At 34.1% G+C, this 19,505-nt stretch overlaps 2 protein-coding genes and 1 pseudogene across 2 annotated transcripts; all 3 read left to right on the top strand.

The window, feature by feature from the left end:
* The first annotated feature begins 393 nt into the window (after positions 1-393).
* On the top strand, positions 394-1,689 carry LOC141380994 (major histocompatibility complex class I-related gene protein-like). Its single transcript, XM_073943210.1, has 4 exons — positions 394-841; positions 916-1,200; positions 1,282-1,398; positions 1,673-1,689. The coding sequence occupies exons 1-4, from the start codon at positions 625-627 to the stop codon at positions 1,687-1,689; spliced, it is 636 nt and encodes a 211-aa protein (XP_073799311.1). The 5' UTR covers positions 394-624.
* A 2,481-nt stretch (positions 1,690-4,170) lies between these two features.
* On the top strand, positions 4,171-8,771 carry mhc1lja (major histocompatibility complex class I LJA). The gene is made up of 7 exons (NM_001327918.1): positions 4,171-4,264; positions 4,915-5,154; positions 7,545-7,811; positions 7,911-8,198; positions 8,281-8,397; positions 8,489-8,521; positions 8,647-8,771. Exons 1-7 carry the CDS (start codon positions 4,192-4,194, stop codon positions 8,700-8,702), a joined length of 1,074 nt encoding a protein of 357 aa, NP_001314847.1. The 5' UTR covers positions 4,171-4,191; the 3' UTR covers positions 8,703-8,771.
* Positions 8,772-12,562: 3,791 nt separating this feature from the next.
* Positions 12,563-17,348, top strand: LOC141380995 (uncharacterized; annotated as a pseudogene).
* The last annotated feature ends 2,157 nt before the right edge of the window (positions 17,349-19,505 follow it).

The raw sequence follows: 19,505 nt of genomic DNA on the forward strand, positions 1-19,505 counted from the left end.
TTAAAGACAAATTACTAACATTTGTGTTTTTTATACAGGGACAGTATTATTTATATAATATTTTTTCTGTTATTTAAAATTATATTCAAAAGTCCGTAAAAATTAGAAACAATATCTTAACAGCTTGACTGTTATTTTATGTGCTATATAATTAATGACAAATTACAGCAATTTGTCTGTTTTATACAATAAAATTGCCATGTTATTTACACAGTGTTTTTCCAGTTTTTAAAATTATGTAAAATTAAAGTAATAAATTGTAATTACTTGCTTTGTAAAAAAAAAAAAAAAAGCTACGGCTGCCAAACAAAAACCATGAAATTATGGAGGTGTGTTTGGGGTCATTGTCTAGTTGAAAAATAAATGATGGTCCAAATAAGCACGTTTCAAGAGGAAATACTACTAATGAAGATAACGTGGTGGATCAAAGTCACCTCAATACTATAAGTTATTATCTGCGTGTTCATCTCATGAGGAGATCAAATCATCTGAGACCTGTGAATAATTCTGAAAGTAAGTTCATTTGGCTGAAAGATCCAATTTAAGTTTGATTTTACATCAATCAAGTGATAAACCAAACACATCACTTTCTTTCCCAACAGCTCATGTAATTTACCTGGACAGATGATCACCAAAAGTGCATTTAGAGGCTTGACGGTTGATGAACTGCATTTTTTGGATGGGAAGTTTACATATCAGGGTTCATTGAATTACACAAAGCTAGAAATCAAACCCTATCTAGATCTGGCCATGTGGCGGTTTGAGACTTTATACTACCCAGCCTGCATAGAAACCTTGAAGAGTTACCTTAAAAAAAGAGGAACACAAGTAAACAGAAAAGGTATTATTCAATTTCAATAACTATACATTATATGTAATATACTTGTAATATACTCAATTTCCCTTTTTTAAAAGTGAAACCAAGAGTCAGACTTATTCAGAAAGCCTCTGACTCTGGATGGCTTGCTGTGAGTTGTTTGGCGACAGGTTTTTACCCTCGTCACATCAACCTGACCCTGTTGAGAGATGGACAGCCTGTATCTGATCATGAGGTCACTGGAGGAGATTTGCTACCCAATGGAGACGGGACGTACCAGATGAGGAAGAGTCTGGAGATCAGAGCAGAGGAGAGACAAAAACACAAATACACCTGCTCTGCCAAACACCTCGGTCTTGACAACAAACTTATCGTCAATTTGGGTAATGAGGTGTTAAAAATTCTGAATATCACTGAAGCTTGTTTATTACCTGTTTGTAATGTTTTTAACTTGATTGTTTCAGAATTTGAACCAGGCGAACCATATAAACCAGTGATTTTCTCAGTGCTGATCAGTTTGACGTTGGTCTTGGTGTTTGGGATTGGAGTTTTCATATATAGGTGCAGGAAGAGAAGAGCAGGTATGGCAAAAAATCAATGTAAAGAATTAAAAATTATTCAGTGTTGTGTTAGAAGAAAAATCTGACAAAAAATAACTACTGAAATTTTTGCTGATAACCTGTAAAAAAGCCATAACCAAAAAAAGGTTACAGCTTAAAATACCCCCGATTTGTGACTGGTTTGACATAATTTATGAAATCTATAAGATAGAGAGGCTAACAATGAACCATCGCTTACAGACTGAGGAGTTTAATGAGACATGGAGAAAATCTGTAGAATTTATTCTTCCATTAGGACCAGATATATCATAGAATGTTTATTTAGAAAGATGTGAATTTTATTTAGTCTATTATGCGTATTTTTTATTTTTTTGTAATAAGAGAAAACAAAAAATAAAGATATTGAGAAGAACAATAGCTTTTTAAAACATAAACAAATAAATAAAAATGTACATTTAAGATCATAAAATTACCATCCTCACAATATCATGTACATATTTCAGGTAATAAAAAAGGGAAAAAAAGAAAAGGCTAGACTGGGTGCCGCAATATGGTTAAAAAAGTATTGTGACTAAAAAGCAACAAATAAATTTTTTCTGTTTCTTTTTGATGATATACAAAACAATTATGAGTGTATTGTGTCTCATAATGTCCTTGAATCATTAATGTAACTTCCGTATTTATTTATTTATGGATTTTTTTTTGTATTTTATAATTTCTTTTATTTCTACAATTTCTGGATTCTGATGGTTGGATGTTTTGTTTACCCAAATTTGGAAACTGCAATAAAAACTAAATAAGAAAAAAAAAAATTGTGAGGCTTTTTTTTAAATGTGCTGCTTAATTAATTGTTTCATTTTTATGTTACACAGTGACTTCATTAAGCTGTGATTATTCTGCTGCTTCTAGTAAGTACGGTAGTTTTTTTTGGGGGTAAATGTTATTATTGTATTTTCAGTATCAGCATTGAATTCTGACTGAAATCTTAAGTTCAAATTCAATATTTAGCATTGAATGTTTATTCAAATTCTATTTTAATTTTAACATTTTTATTTATTTTTTTAGTATCTCAAGAAACCATTGAACCAGCATCCCAAGGTTTATGTAGTTTTTAACTTTAAAGTAATTTTAACATAATTAAAGTAATATGTGTATATAACTTTACCTTAGACACAACAAATTACCTCAATTAAAAAAGAAAGTGTTCAATCTTTTATTGTAGGTTAACATAAATATCTAATGAATTTTTTGTTTGCTGTATGGAAATAATATATTACAATCATCATATTTTGTTTTATAATAATGCCCCTTTACATTTTATATGCTACAAAATCCAGTTGCAGAACTGCAGAACCACACACGTTTTAGGCACACACAATCTAGGACACACGATTTAAGCAAACCATATATGGTAACTAACTAACTCTTTAGCATTATCGCCACCTATTGAATTTCACAAGTATGATTTCCCATTTCAGTCATTATTATTAATATATCATAACCATCATTTTAACATCTCTGTAGTTTCTGAACTCAAATTATGTAAATAAAAATAATTGGTTAAAGATACTTATGACTTTATTCCCTAGCTGCTTGCACTCTCAGCAGTTGCATTTTTTTCATTTATTTATTTATTTATTTGACCATAACCTCACTCTTTTTATTTATTATTTTGCCACAGCTCCACTCTTTTTATTTATTTTCTCGCAGCCCCATGAGCAAAATGCAGCCTGCTTGTTAGTGATGATGTAGCTATCATTCGACCCCAAACAGCAGCACCTTAGTGAAAATAAGAATTTGAATTATTAATATTAATGAAAATGACACCTGCTCAATGAAAATCAGATGATTTATTACAATAAGAAATCTGACATAATTAGAAATCTAAAAAGGGGAGAAGAAGATTAAGCCATCAATAGAAAGTACAGTCAGTAGAAAGTAATACTGGGGTCAATAGAGTTTTGCAGATAACAGTGCAATACTTATTTTTTATTCCAAACGCTCCAGCATAACAGCACCATTGTGGTCCAGTGGTCAGCACGTTGCATTATGACTCCTTCGACCTGAGTTTGAACCTCATCTTAGTATAATAAATACCAAAATATTGCAGGAAAGGACATTGTGATGTTTTAAAGAATATTGTTGGAGATTTAGCAACACTTTAATGTTCTCATGTTTATGAAAAACATTTGAAGTTCTAAAGCAGCTGTTTCCTTGAAAAGACGTGATAGTGTCATTAGAAACTGAATTGGAAATGACGTTATTTTAATATAGTCAGTCGTGAACTGGGGTGGGCCGGTCTAAGGCTTGAAACTCCATGGCTTAGGTTAGCATTTAGGCAGATCACTTACTGAACCTTAAATTCTTAAATAATGACTATGATAATGGATACAAACGCTTAATAAATGATTCATAATGTGCAGTTGTTATAAAGTGTTTGGTGGAATAAATCTGTAAATGTGTCTCTATTTAGGTGCATTCAACCAATTTGAGTGTATGATTAACTTCTTGTTTTAACCCAGTTACCACTGAAATAAATTACAGTCCAAACCTAACTTGAAATCATATTATAGATCATCCTGATCAAGGCTTTATTAATATTTATTGTCACATTGTTGTCAGGGTATATCTGCTGTAGTCTGGTTTACTACAGAACAATCATCTGTCAAACTCCAACCTCTCCATCTACCCCTTTTACCGCCCCCTTTTTATGTTCCTTGTTCCTCCTCAGCGTCTTAAAAAAAAAAAATCTTGAAAGACTTGTTTGCATGTTTTGTGCTGTAACTCATACAACCAAGGTGACTTAAGAGCAAAATGTCTTATGTCGGGAACATGATTATCATCTTGTTTTTGTGTGTGTTGTTAGCTCCTACAACTGCGTTAACAGGTAGGTTTTTGTCTAATTTATCTCTACATAAAACAATTTATTCTCATACATCACTTTTAAGGAGCCATTTTGATTGTCAGATGCTGGAGAATGTCATTTGACCCTGCTGTAGCCTGCTTCAATAAATGGATTGCTTACAACATATCCATATTTTGAATATTCAGTACAAGTGTTTTCATTTTACTAATTCTATACTGGTGTTATTTCGTAGATTTTAATTGTAGTGTGATTATTATTTTTTGTGCCATTTTATTTTGTATTCTTTTATATTTATATAATTTTGTTAATAATTTAATGTCAGTATAGCTTTAAATATGTCTTAATTAGCTTTAGTTGAATATATTCCTTACTAATAGCCAGTGTTCTCAGCAACCAAATTGTTTCCTTTTTTAACATATATTTCATTTTTATTCAATTAATGTTTATTTGATTTCAAATAAAATGAACATAAAATTAAGTTTTAGTTAATTGTAATGACCCTGGTATTTGAGTAGATTGATTAATGAATGAAATAAAAATCCATTAATAACAGCAGCTTTTAATACATTTTTTTTTTTTGTTAAAGAAAAATGGCTTAACAGGCATGCATTATAAACTTTAACAGTCAGTATCACATCATTTTAAATTAATTATTTTGTTCTTTCTCACAGGTTCTCACTCATTGTGGATGCTTGCAACTTACATGAAAGGAGAGCCATATTCTGAAATAAGTATCACATTCATGCTGGACGACATAACAGTAGGACACTATAATTCAAAAACTGAAAGATACATTGCACGACATAATACTACAAATGAAGATGAGCTCACTTGGAACACATTTTATGTTGCAAGACATGATTTGCATACCTTTTTTGTGAGAAAACTAAAATTTAAGAACCATACAGAAAGTAAGTCCAGCCATATCATACACTGTCATTCACTGTTTTTTTTCTAGCTGGACTAAAGTGTTAAGGCTACACAACACTATAAATCAGGGATTCTCAACCGGTGGGCTGCGGTCCACTAGTGGGCCTCAGTGGTCCTGCAGGTGGGCCGCAAGATAGCTTAAAATTAAATTTCAATATAGTTTTTGAATTTCATTAATATTATGCTGTATTAAAATGATCAAATAATGCACATTCTTCTGTTTTCTGATTGACTACTTTAAACACGGCACAAAAACAGCCTCAAGATCTCTCTTTGTGTATTTTGTGTGAACTATTTAATATATTCCCATAGTTGTCCAAATTATTGTCCTGTGAGTGTTTTAAAACGGACCCATGCCCATACAAGAGGATCTACCGATGCTCAATGGTGTTTCTGCTATATATGTAAAATAAACTTCTGTATGAGCTTCAGATGCGATCTGGCCGAGCTGTTCCTTGTTTTTGTTAGCGATCTTCCAATTATATCCAGCTGCAAACTCAACTACCATCAGATCGATGCGTTTCAGCAGATTTAGGGTGTTTTACTGTGTTTTACATTTGTCAGTATATATTTGAATAGTAGATATTTAATTGTAGATATTCAGTCAGTTTAAAGCAGAAGCTGCTCTTTAGCAGTCTCCTTGTTGACCTGTGGATCTCTTTGAAAATGTGTATATATATATATATATATATATATATATATATATATATATATATATATATATATATATATATATATATATATATATATATACATTTACATTACATTACATTTAGTCATTTAGCAGACGCTTTTATCCAAATATATAATATATATTTCATACAAACATTTTAGAGAAAATATCAGACAGGTGTGAAGAGGCTAGGAAGACCACCCCATATACGCCCCATATAAATGGCCCCTAACGTCATTATTCTGGGATTAGCCTACCACTCTTGGGATTAATACACTTGCATAAAATAAATCGTATCTCAAAGCATACTGAGGCACATATGATTTTTACCAGGCATGCTTTTGTTTTTTTTTTCTTTTGCACCATATCCTCGTGCCGCCCCTAGCAAGGTGCCGCCCTGGGCGATCGCCCATATTGGCCATGCCTTAAATCCGCCACTGGTTTGCAGACATCGTTGTTTTGCACTGCTCCTAATCAGCTTAAGGTTAATTTACCGGTCGTTTCATGGTCTCTGTGTGTTGTTGTACTCTCGCTGCCGCTGGTTTTAATGAAAAATGGACTTCTGGCCTTTTCAGTGCCTCCTTTGTGCTTTTTATTATCCATTTTTCATCTTTCGCATATCTCTTTAAAAATTATTTTGCTGAGGAGCAAGGTGCAGGTAAAGTAGATCGGATATACACATTAATATAACGGCATTTTTTTATGACACTGTATAACAATAATTAATATTTTTACAGTACTGTGATGGTTGGGATGGGTGTAGGCGTTAAAAAAATACAATTTATTGGGTAATTTCATAGATAACATAAATAATAGATGGTACAACTACTGTTTTTACCTTACTGTGATGGTTGGGTTTAGGGTGTGGGTAGATATTAATAAATTACAATAAATTAGAAATTTAATAAATAATAGAAATAATTCTTGTTAACTTCTAGCCGCAAACGTATCCAATCTAGCAACAACCCTGTGTGGGAGTCGAATGATAATAATTATGATTAACCTGCAGTGCATTCTGCTCATTGGGGTGCGAGGAGATAAAAAGAGCGGAGATGCGGTAAAATAATGAATAAAGAGAGAGGCTATGGTCAAATACATAAATGAATAAATAAAAAGTTGCGACTGCTGAGAGTGATCTTAATTCTATAAAGGGTCTTTGGGGTGTGGCATTTGCAATTACAAATCTCATGTAACCTCAAGTTAAAGTACACATCAGAGACACACCTCAGAATTTTAACAGAAGTAATGTTGTGTGGATACTTTTCATGGATTGTTTTTTTGCTCAGGAAATGGCTGCATTCCTTTTCGGAAAGCCGAACATGGCTGCAGTCAATGCAATACTTTGGAATATATGCATGAATTACATATATTTTAAATATGTGAAATTCATATATGAAATTCTATTTGATATATGTCATTTGCATATTTTCATGTGTCACTTTTCTATATGGGAACTTTAAAGGGCCCATTGGAATAAAAGATTTTGAAGGGAGCAGGTGATTTAAACATTGTCCACTGATTTTTTTTCTCATTTAATTTCTTTCATGCTTATGTAGCAGAAGTGTGTCTCAGGGAACTGTTATTGTTTTGTCCCCTATACATTCACTCAAGTCTGGTGGATAAATGATTTAAAGGGATTTGTATTGAATACTCTTATGCAGACAGTGACTATTAATTTTTGTGAATTTTTTCTGACAGGTCCTCAACTTTATCAAATGATGAGTCACTGTGAGCTACAGGGCAATAACAAGCCAGGCCAAATGGTTTCTAAGATTGCATTTAGTGGCTCCACAACAGATGAAATGAGTATTTATGAGAACAAGTTTACATATCAAAGCCAAAAAGAAATGCCAAGTCTGGCTTTGGAGCTAATCAAGTGGCGTCATGAGAGTGTAAGCTACCCAACGTGCATTTCAACTCTCAGGAATTACCTTAAAATGAGACAAACTCAAGTAAATAGAAAAGGTTGGTCTCCACCATGTAATATTCACAGATGTTTATCTGCAGGATAGTAAAAAAAAAAAAAAAGACATATATCAATAACAAGTATTGTTACATCAACAGTAAAACCCAAAGTCAGACTCTTTCAGAAAGCAAACTCAGACTCTGGAGGTTTTCGTGTGAATTGTTTGGCGACAGGATTTTATCCTCGTCACATCAACCTGACCCTGTTGAGAGATGGACAGCCTGTATCTGAAAATGAGGTCACTGGAGGAGATCTGCTGCCCAATGGGGACGGGACATACCAGATGAGGAAGAGTCTGGAGATCAGAGCAGAGGAGAGACAAAAACACAAATACACCTGCTCTGCAAAACACCTCAGTCTGGACAACAAACTCATCGTCACATTTGGTAACAAGGTGTAAATGCTTAAAACACTCAACACATATCACAAAATCTGTTTGATGTGACCTTTTTAATTATGTTGTTGCAGACTTTGACCCTGGTGAACCATTTAAATCAGTGATTCCCTCAGTGCTGATAATTTTGTCTCTGGTGTTGGTGTTTATAACTGGAGTTGTCATATATAAATGCAGGAAAAGACGAGCAGGTAGGTTCTACTTTGTGAGAATTTTTTTTTAAAGCAAAATCAAGCACATTTTTAATAATGATAATTTATTTGACTTCCCTTCGTATTATAGTATCATCTAAAAGGGATTATATTTCAGCTTCAAGTGAGTAATCTATTTTTTGTCATTTTTGTATGTGATTACTAAAATTATTTCTCATTAAAATAATTTCATATTGGTTTTCATTTTAGCACATTAAGTTGATTTAAATAAATGATTTTCATTTTTAGCGTCTGAAGAAAGCACTGGCTCAACAGTAACACAACCACAACAGGAAGCTACTTAAATCAGTGAAACATGAAGTAAATGAAAACCTGACAATTTTGGATGGTTCATTATCAGTCTTTCTGCGTCAATCTTTTAGTTTAATAATACAATTAAATATTATTATATTTTAATGATAATATTTAATATTATAACATTATTTTTAGTGAAGTTTATATGTTAACTAATTTTGAGCTCAAACTCCCCTCTCGTCCTGCAAACTGGAGGGAGCCACAGTCTCGAGGATCTTATGAGCTCAGGGCTCTCTTCCAGGACAGCATGCCTACCAAGCTTTGTGTAAACTCTTGAAATGTCATTTACCTTAATTCAGTGTTAATTTTGACAGCAAGTTTTGATTTAGTTTTTGTCTTATTCTTATAACTAAAATACCACAGTTTTAGTCATATTTTAGTCTCCTTCATAATAGTCATTGAATAGTCAATTTAGTCATTGAAGTGTCATTTAGTCATCGAAGATTATTATTAACCTTACAATCAATATACTCTGTCCAAAAATACATTAATTTCCCCACATTACAATTTTCATGTCAGCAGGGGAGTCAGTGTACTGTACGAATGACTATTAAACCTTAACTGTTTAACTTTGTATGGCTATATTTTGTAGTTTTGCATCATAAAACACAGAGATTTGTCCTACAATTAACCATGTTCATATTTTAAAACTGCTTAACAACATCAGTGCGTTGAGAGATCCCGTAGGCTTTTTCTAATGTTAAATGTGTTCTTATGTAGTGCGTGATGTTTTTTTTTTTTTAACAAAAGCCATGTTAGAGGGCACATAGGTTACCCCTTTTTTCAGATTTAATATAAGTCTTTTGCGTCTCTAGAATGTGTATATAAAGTTTCAGCTCAAAACACCCATCAGATTTTTCATTATACCTTTTACAAGATGCTGTTTTATACACATTTCCAGCAGGGGGTGGTTTTGTCGTACTGCACCTTTAAGCCGAGTTCTGGCCGCCTACTGTTTCTACGTGCCTTTCCGCGTGCTTTAATCTCCTCCCTCGGCTGCATCAGACAACAGACAGAGTTAAAGGAAGAAGGTCTCTTGTAGCGTTTGTGAGAAATACTACAGTAAGAACTAATCTATACTAATCAGAATTTGTTGTGAAGTTGCATTGATGAGTCACACACAATATCGTTACAAAGTTCACGCACACACACACAGGCAGGCAGACAGACAGAGCGCGCTTAGCACTGTTTTTGCACTCAAGTGTGACAGGATACAGGCTAACCTCCACTGCTGTGTGGATATCTGTTATGCTAATGTACAAAATAAACCTGATTGAACTTCCACAAACCGGGATTGAAGCGTCTTCTTTTATAATTTTTCTGACACGCGGTTGTGCTGATGAAGTAAAGCTGAAGTAAATCGCTGTAAATAATTACACACGTGCTACTGTTTTAAAACACTTTAAACAGGTGAAACTTACTCTCAATCACATTTGATGATGATTGCTGATCCTAGCGAACAGAACAGACCTTTTATTCCCGGTTGCTTTGCGTATGTCTGCCTGGTCTTGTTGACATATACACGTGACTACCGGTACATGTTAATGCGCGCAGCTGTCAATCAATTCGGTGAGCGGGTGGACCGCACTCCTACGTAAAGTTGCGGTCGGTCTGAAAACCGCTCTAATTGGTTCACCGTTTTTATGTTGTTAAATTGAAAAAAAAAGGACTGGGCGTGTTTATATCACCCCAATATTATGGTCTATACACTATATATACACATATGTTTCTCCAAATAGCTTGAAAAGTAGATTTTTTTACCATAGGTGCCCTTTAATAAATGCTTGTAACTTTTTCACTTACTTTTTGAGTGCCTTAGACTTTTTATGTTCTTATGCATCATTTTTGCAAAACATCAGTGCATTGTACAACAGGGTTTTTCAATAAACATATTAAGGCGTGTTGTAATTTGAAACTGCCATACAACACCAGGGATTTAACAACAGTTTAAAGCAACATGTTGTCTACTTTATTTCATTTACCCCAAATCACTTGCCTATATGTTTGATTTCATCCAGCGCGTACTCATGGCAATTGCATGGGACGCACTCAAGCAGTCTTTGTCAAACCATCCTTGTTGTTAAATGGATGGTCCGCGTTGATATCATATTTTAAACTTTAGTTGATGTGTAATGTAGCTGTGTGAACATAAACAACATCTGAATATAATATGTTCAAAGTTCAATGCAAAGGGAGACATTGGCTTTTACAGAGTTAGCTTAGCAAAGCCTACAGTGAACAAAAAAATACATCCGGTTAATGATGTCATAAAACCTTCAGGTTACAAGCATACACCTTGCGCAGAAAAGAGACATGGCCAGATGCACTGAAAGCCGATCCGCGAATCACAGCTCATTATGTTAGCTGACCAATCAGAGCCTCTTGAGGGTGGGTCGTTTTAATGTTAGCAGATTAGCTGTATATAATCAAAGTAAGATATATGAACAAATAACATAATTTTCTACAAATGAAGCTTGAGCACACATTGCTTTGCATCTTATAAACGCAACCAAGCCTTAAAAATATACTGTGGACCACCCCTTTAAGATTCATCACTGTGAGACATCAAAACATCACTGCCAGTGCACAAAGTTGTACAATTGGTGTAGTGCAGTTTTTTTTTTTTATATGTGTGATGTTCCACTGCTACTTCTACAATGTGGATGTGATCTAGTAATTTTCTATGACAGTATAGTCAACCCACTATAATTTTGTGGAAATTTTGGTCCAAAATGTTTAGTATGTCTTATTTCAGTTTTGTATTATGCATTTTTTTTAAAGATTTATTTTAGCCTTTATTAAGTAGATAGGAGAGTAATATAGACAGGAAGTGAAGTGGGAGAGAGACAGGGGGTAGGTACGGGAAATGTCCTCAAGCTGGGATTTGAACTTTATTTATACATTTATACATTTCAAGTGCACAAAACAACACAGGCTGAAAAACGTACCCCCGTATACATTTCTGGAGAGCGCAAATTTTGTAGCCAGAGGTATGTATGGCTGCATTTTGTCTTTAAAATGACCACTGCAAGGCGGTATGATGCCACTGATGGCTTCTGTTTCTTTTTGCTCTACCAGGTGACTGCTTACCTTACAAAAATAAAAGGAAAAAAATAAAATGAAGTAAATAACAGGGTGAGAATGTTGTAAAATCTGAAAACATGGAAAAAAAAATCACACGGCCATGATGGCTTTTCTTTTCTTGATTTCTTGGTTTGGGTTTAGGGAAGGCGGTGGGCAGGTCAATTGATGCTTTTGAAAACACTATTGGTTTGGTTTAGGGAAGAAGGTGGTTAGGGTAATCAGTCGATCAGTCAGTTGATAGCGACAGCGATAGATTATGCAGTGCAATTGCTTATATGGGACATTGTTACTGCCTTGTTAAGTGTGAATGCAGCCCAGTAAAAATGTTTATAGTTTGTTCTATAATATGGTAAAATTTTCTTTAAAAGGTTTAGCTTGTACATATAATGAGTAATACTATAAATGAAATAAAACACTGTTCTACAATTATGTTTAGTTTGAGGGAAACTCTTGCCACTTTTACATTGTGGTGTGAACCCATAGCATTTGGTTCCTTATTACATTTCACAATTTAGGTTTTATTTATAAGCTGAAAGGGGATCAGCTGCGTAAAACAATTGGCAGAGTAATTGGCAGTTCATTCTGCTGTGGCGACCCCTGGTAAATCAGGGACAAAAGTAAAAGAAAGTGATTAAACTGCACTATTTTTCAAAGAGAATTGAAGCTACACTATTTCACTTTAGCTTACTTGTTGAGCCTCATTAGTTTGTAATGCTACAGTATATCTGTCAGTCAGCATTTGTGGTTGATCATTGTTAGTTCTAGCATGGATTCAAATGTCAAAGGCAAGGTCAAGAAGTCAAGCCAATTTTTACTCCTTTTTCACAAAATTGATACAAGTTTTATACTAAAGGATAAAGTATCAATAACAAAAGCACACAGAAAAAAAATGAAGATCACAAATAGTGTAACTAGAAGCCATAAGTAGCAAACAGAACAATGTGCTTCTAGTAGGTTTTACACCTAAATAAAAACACAAAGAAACGTGTTTACAGTTTTTTATTAATAATTATTTGAAATTTGTGTAAACGTGTTATTGCTATCTGTCTAATGTATGCATTTGGTTTAACAACTATATCTGACAATTTTTTTATTTATAAAATCAATAACTTTATGAAACACTATTACAGATGTTGTTGTTGTTTTCATTTTGAGTTCAGTTTGTGTCCATCCGCATTTCCTTTTGATTTCCTGCTTAAACAGTGACTGTTGATTACAAAGTAAGATATATATCACACATTTCACTCATTTCTAAATCACTTTGGATGACAGCATCTGCTCAGTGAATAAATGTAAATATAAATGTTAACTGTACCAATCTTTCAAACAACAAAAACAAAAACCTTTTGTATGACATTGATGCCAACTTAACTCACAATTACAGGACAAATTATTGCCAGAAATGAAAAAGTGAACAACCAAAAAACAAAACAGGTGAATCTTGTCATCTACTTCTATTTCAGACACTTCATAGTGAACCTTGACATTTTGTTTTATTGTTTACAGTGAATTTTACATAATTAGATTACTTTTAGCGCATAGAATATAAGAGTTTTGTTTTCTTAAAACCGGTCTAATGGCAGACATCTTACATATCCGAACATAACAAACAGTAAGCATTTATCTCAAGAAATCACTTGATTATAATGGTTATCATAAGTTTATGTACACTATTTAAACAACTTTTTTACTTTCATATGCTGTCATTTTTACAAACCAGTTAAACAAGAAAATCAGGAAAGCTCACAACACACTTCACACAAGGTGGAGCGAGAGTTTGTTTCAAAAAGTGTCTTTCAAAGAGTGCTCGCAATATGAGCAACTTTTTTTTTGCTTTTTGTGTTTTTACTTCCAACTGCTTCTTTAAAAGAGTAAGATTCACAAAAAAAGAGTTCATATCAGTTTTTTATTTCCAAAAAACTAAAATAAATTATGGTTCAAATCTGACAGAAATACTGTACAATATAGCATTTCCTGGTTGCAAAGAAACTTATGATCCAATAAAGATAAGCACGCAGATTTCCATCTGGCAAAAATAAAAAGAATTTACAAAAAGTGATCTTTCCATTTTTTTCCCCACAGGCTCTCACTCATTATGGATGCTTGCAACATACATTAAAGGACAAACACTATTTTCTAAATTTAGATATGTAGGGATGTTGGATAATGTCAGTGTTCTGTAACGGTGATACAGACAGTCTCATAGCAAGGGGAAACACAACAGCTGAAGATGATGTGATGGATTCAAATGCTTTCCTCACCATTAATGGCTATTTACATTCATATTTTAAGGGCAGATGGGGATTACCAACAAAAACCGCAAATAAAACTGAAGGTAAGTACTGTTTAATGCTGTAGTCAAGTAAATATCCATTTGAATTGGATCAAAACGGTTCAATTACAACATTACACATAGCAAAATATATCTGGCCCAGCTCTTGCCCACACAATTAACTTTTGCTTGGCCCACATGCTTCAGTGATTTACGTATGGAGTCAGATAAGACTCAATAATAATTCACGCAAAAGACATAATGTTCACATGCGTAGCCAAATTCACGTGCATAAAATCAAATTCACATGTGTAAAATATGTATTTATTTTCACAAACAAATTTCACGTGCAAAAAATAAAAAAACATTTTCATAAAATACGTTTCACAAATGCAAAACACCATTTGCAAATGTATAAGAGTGTACAAAAAGTTTTGAATGTTTAAAACTTACGAGTTCATCCGGAATGAGAATGTGCAAATCCTCTTTCACGTACGACTCCCCCTGGATAGTGTGTGTGTATTTTTGAGACTTTCCTGCCAGAGGCAGGGCAACTCGTACCTTTCAGCCAATCAGATGAGAGCTGTAGTCGATGACACCCACTCTGCGCTCTATTTGCGCAGACTGTTCCTCTCCAGCATGGCGAACGGAGAAAGCAGCAGTCTCACTTTTTTCATTTATTTATTTATTTGACTATAGCCTCTGTCCTTTTATCCATTATTTTGCTGCAGCTCTGCTCTTCTTATTTATTGTCTCGCAGCCCCATGAGCAAAATATAGACTGCAGGGTAATGAAGAAGATTAAGTATTATTCCAGCCACACAAGCATAGCAGTGCCGTTGTGGTCCAGCAGTCAGCACGTTGTGTTACCACGTCCTTTGACTCGTGTTCGATCATCACCAGAGTAAAAATCTTTTTTTTTTTTTTATTGTTAAGACATATAAAATTGTAAGGTTGTTGAACATTTAAAGTTCTAAAGCAGCTGTTTTCTTGAAAAAGACATGATAGTGTCATTAGAAACTGAATGAAACTGAAAAAAAAAGATATTTACTCAGGTGAGGATTTGTGAAAATGCATTTGTGAAACGTATTTTATGAAAATGTATTTTTATTTTGAGCACGTGAAATTTTTTTGTGAATATAAGTAAAGATTTTACGCATGTGAATTTGGTTTTATTCATGTGAATTTGGCTACGCATGTGAACATCGTGTCTTTTGCGTGAATTATAATTGAGTCTTATCTGACTCCATAATGTCTTGTGCAGGTACACATATTTTTTTCTGTACTTATGTGCTGATCCTCCAGCCTGATCTTATAAGGAAGCATAACTACCTTATGTTTTGTCAGTTTAGTGGCTAATTTGTACAATTGTACAAGTACAATTGTACAAGTCCAATCAGACGAAAATATATGCTTTTAAAAAGGAGGTGTGGCACCCAACCATTAGTGAGGATAAGCACATTGTACTAAATTTTATGAATGAGATCGTACGAATTCATATGAATTAGCTTCTTTCTTTCTTTCTTTCTTTCTTTCTTTCTTTCTTTCTCACAGTCACTATTCCCAACATTAGTATACTTATATAGGCCAATTTGAGGACTGAATGAAAATTTGAGATCTCAGTACATAGGAAAAGATACAATTTTGTTTGTGCTTTGGTAGTTGATAAATCATTCAGATGGATTAAAATTTTTATTTCTTTAGTCAGACACTGTGACAGTTATTGGTAATGAAACAAAGTATTTTAATTTCTGTCATCTGTTGACAATTTTGTGAAACATTTCCATTGCCTATTTGTATTTTCAATGCAGTTATTTTTCGTCTAATTTTATAAATTCCCGTTAAACTCCATTTTAGACATTGTTCACAGCTAAAGAATGTTAAATAAAAAAAAATGGTGGTAAAAAATGTATTTTTTGTTGTAATTTAAGAGTAGTTAAAACAAATTTTGACCGGGAACACTAAAGTAAATGGATGTGAACATGACAGAAGAGTTAAGTATTGCGCCGCCTTAAAAACTGTGCCACCTCTGCCAAACCAGGGCCATGTTTGGACCACATGCTGTATACCAGTGCCAGATGAATGCCTACTGTGTAAGCTTCATGCCAAATCTGGGCCAGAATTCTTTGCTACCTGGGATGTGCAATTGTTTGCAGATGTAATTGTTTTAAAATAAACACTCCAAAGACTTTCTCCTTCTCTCGCTTTTCAAGGTGTTTTTACTCGTCAGCAACTGGTTGTCTGTGAACTAAAGGACAATGATGAATGGGGGAAAATGATTTCAAATTCTTTCGATGGATCCACCACAGATGAGCTGCGAGATGTTGACAAGAAGTTTACATACTATCATAATTTAAACATCTCCGCTCATGAGCTAAAGATCGGGCTTGAGTTCACAAAAGTTCTTCATGAAACTTTATTCAAACCACTGTGTTTCAAAATACAAAAAAATAAAAATAAAAAAAATACAAGGGTTACCTTCAGGGGCGGACTGGCCATCTGGCAGACCGGGCACTTTCCCGGTGGGCCGACGTACTTTTTGGGCCGGGCTGATCATCGTCTTATGATCTGATCGGCCCATAAAAGGCTTAGCAGCCTATCGTTTTTTTCTGCCTTATTAATTGACGCTGCTGTGATTTGTGACTCTCTGAAAGTAGATGCTTTTTTCCCGGACAGACAGACCGGGCCGGCCCATGTGACACTCTGCAGCCCATTGGCTCTTTTCGGTATTGACATTGGGCTGGCCCAATCACAAACTCCTATTTTGGACTCCGTGTGAGCGTGCGTCGTCTGTGTGTATTTGTCAAAATAGTCGAGAGTCAGAGAGAAGAAACGCAAGGGAGGCGCAGAGAAATTGCGGGAAATACACCGGCGTTTCATTTAGTGATTCTGAAAAGTTCTCTGTTCATTCTAGTACACGGCTAAAACGCAAATCAAGTGACCACACACTCTCTGCCAAGAGCTGCACCCAGTAGTTCAGCGGGTGAGCATAAACCCCAGGTGAGAGTATAGTGCATGTCAGACAGTTCATCTGCTGGATGGTCTCATAGTTGTTAAACGTGATATTGAATTCCTCTTGTTATCTCTATCTAACAACTCTTATGTCTTTTGAATCACTTGTTCTCAGTTAACTGTTTTGGCTGAGTGCAAAGATAAGCTAATATATTAATTTATGTAACCACATACACTGATTCTGCACATTGACTGATTGCTTACCTTTATCGTTTAAATTTAATGTACGTATGCTGTTATAATGGCCATTATTAAAACTGATATTCTGCAAAAGAGACTGGGTAAAGTTCATTCTTTTCAATGAAAATGATAGAAGGCAATTATATTTAAGCCCTGTTATAAATATGCAGAGTGAAAATGATGCTTATATAAATATATATCTACACGAGGCTGTTTGGTGTCTGTTAATCATAATATCAAAATGAAACAAATTTCCTTATATTATGTTTTCATTGTTTAGATAGTGAAACAGCAAGCAGGATGAGATAAAAGAGGTTAAAAAGTAACACTGTTCCCTTTGAAGATTTAGCCATGCATTAGCAGGCAGTTTTTGTTATGTTTATTATTGAATATAGGCTGAGTGAATAGTGTATTGAATAAGCTAAATTGGCTGTAGTGTATGAGTTTGTGTGAATGAGTGTGTATGGGTGATTTCCAATATTGGCTTGTGGCTGGAAAGGCATCTGCTGCATAAAACATGCTGGAATAGTTGGCAGTTCATTCCACTGCGGCAACCCCTGATAAATAAGGGACTTATGCGAAGAAAAATAAATGAATGAATAGTGTATTTTTTAGAACTCAACAAATATCTTTATGGACAGTATACAGAAATTAAATTGAGATTAAAGTTTGTATTTATTTATTTATTTATTTCATATATGTATGGCTTTTGTGTTTTATAGAATATGAGTTGATAAAAATATTGGACGTGCATAGATAGATAGCATTTTGATTGAATTTAGTGGGCCGCTCTTGCCCAAAATGCCAGGGCTGATTTTTTGCCCCAGTCCAGCCCTGGTTACCTTGTAAAAAGGAGAAATCAAGTCATTAGAAAAGGTAAGGTCACCAACTTCCAGCCAATAAAGTAAAACAAGTGTTGTCATTTACACTTTACACTTTTATTTCAGGCCAAGATATGCTGAAATTGTGTTTCCAGTCAAACCCAAAGTCAGGCTCTTCCAGAAAGGTTTTCGTGTGAGTTGTTTGGCGACAGGATTTTACCCTCGTCACATCAACCTGACCCTGTTGAGAGATGGACAGCCTGTATCTGATAATGAGGTCACTGGAGGAGATCTGCTGCCCAATGGAGACGGGACGTACCAGATGAGGAAGAGTCTGGAAATCAGAGCAGAGGAGAGAGAAAAACACAAATACACCTGCTCTGCAAAACACCTCAGTCTAGACAACAAACTAGATGTTATATTGGATAATGTGGAAAAAAAAACATACAACAGTGCTTTGTTTGCAATCTGTTTGTGATCTTTTTTATGTTTATTTCAGAATTTGATCCTGGTGAACCATATAAATCTGTGATTCCCTCAGTGCTGATAGTTTTGGCTTTAGTGTTGGTGTTGGTAACAGGAGTTGTTATTTATAAACACAAAAAGAGACCAGCAGGTAGAATTATGTGAAACAGTGATAATTGGGTTCATTTGTTTTTGTAAGGGCATTTAATAATACTTGACTTTCTGATTTTGTAGATTCTTCTAAAAGTGATTACTCTGCTACTAGTAGTAAGTAAAACTTATTATCATTTTAAAGTATATGAATAATAAAAAACACATATTTTTGCATAGTCAAGAATAATCACTTATTCTTTTATTTTCAGCATCTGAAGAACATGCTGAAACAACATGAATGATGATCCTATGATTAATAAATCATAATCTTAAAAAATAAATGTACTTCCCCATGCTGTCCTCCAATAAAAACACATTTCTAGTGAAGCAGTATCTCTGTTTTTATCATTGCATTTTCTTTTTAGGTTGGAATCAAAATCCGTGTGTAAACCGACTGACATCTGACTTGATTAGACAACCAACATGTCTACTTGTCTGTTGCACTTATTGTAATCTTAAACTATTATGCTTTTGTTCTTCATATTTTGCTGATGTCTTAATGCTATTACAGTGAAACTCATTTAATAAGCTGTGCATTTCTCATGAATAAAACTGTTGTTGGTTTATAGCCCTTGTTTTATTGTACGGTGTGCTTGAGTTACCAGAAAGGAGCCTTAAAATAAAACGTATTTTTGTATTATTATTATTATTATTATTATTATTGAATAATGGATTATTAACATGGATGGGAGGAGAAACAACTCAAATAACAAACTTATAGCACACATCTACTAATGATCAGCTGTCTGAAGAGTTTTCTTTTCTGTACTTTACCAGTAAATGGGTATTTTAATACATATTTTAATA

Source organism: Danio rerio, chromosome 25, assembly GCF_049306965.1.
Source record: "Danio rerio strain Tuebingen ecotype United States chromosome 25, GRCz12tu, whole genome shotgun sequence".
Taxonomy (NCBI): Eukaryota; Metazoa; Chordata; class Actinopteri; order Cypriniformes; family Danionidae; genus Danio; species Danio rerio.

Coding starts and splice junctions, on each gene's coding strand:
- LOC141380994 (XM_073943210.1), top strand. CDS start 625: ATGATCACCAAAAGTGCATTTAGAGGCTTGACGGTTGATGAACTGCAT. Junction 842..915: donor AACACAAGTAAACAGAAAAG/GTATTATTCAAT, acceptor CTTTTTTAAAAG/TGAAACCAAGAGTCAGACTT. Junction 1,201..1,281: donor CAAACTTATCGTCAATTTGG/GTAATGAGGTGT, acceptor TGATTGTTTCAG/AATTTGAACCAGGCGAACCA.
- mhc1lja (NM_001327918.1), top strand. CDS start 4,192: ATGTCTTATGTCGGGAACATGATTATCATCTTGTTTTTGTGTGTGTTG. Junction 5,155..7,544: donor ATTTAAGAACCATACAGAAA/GTAAGTCCAGCC, acceptor TTTTTCTGACAG/GTCCTCAACTTTATCAAATG. Junction 8,199..8,280: donor CAAACTCATCGTCACATTTG/GTAACAAGGTGT, acceptor ATGTTGTTGCAG/ACTTTGACCCTGGTGAACCA.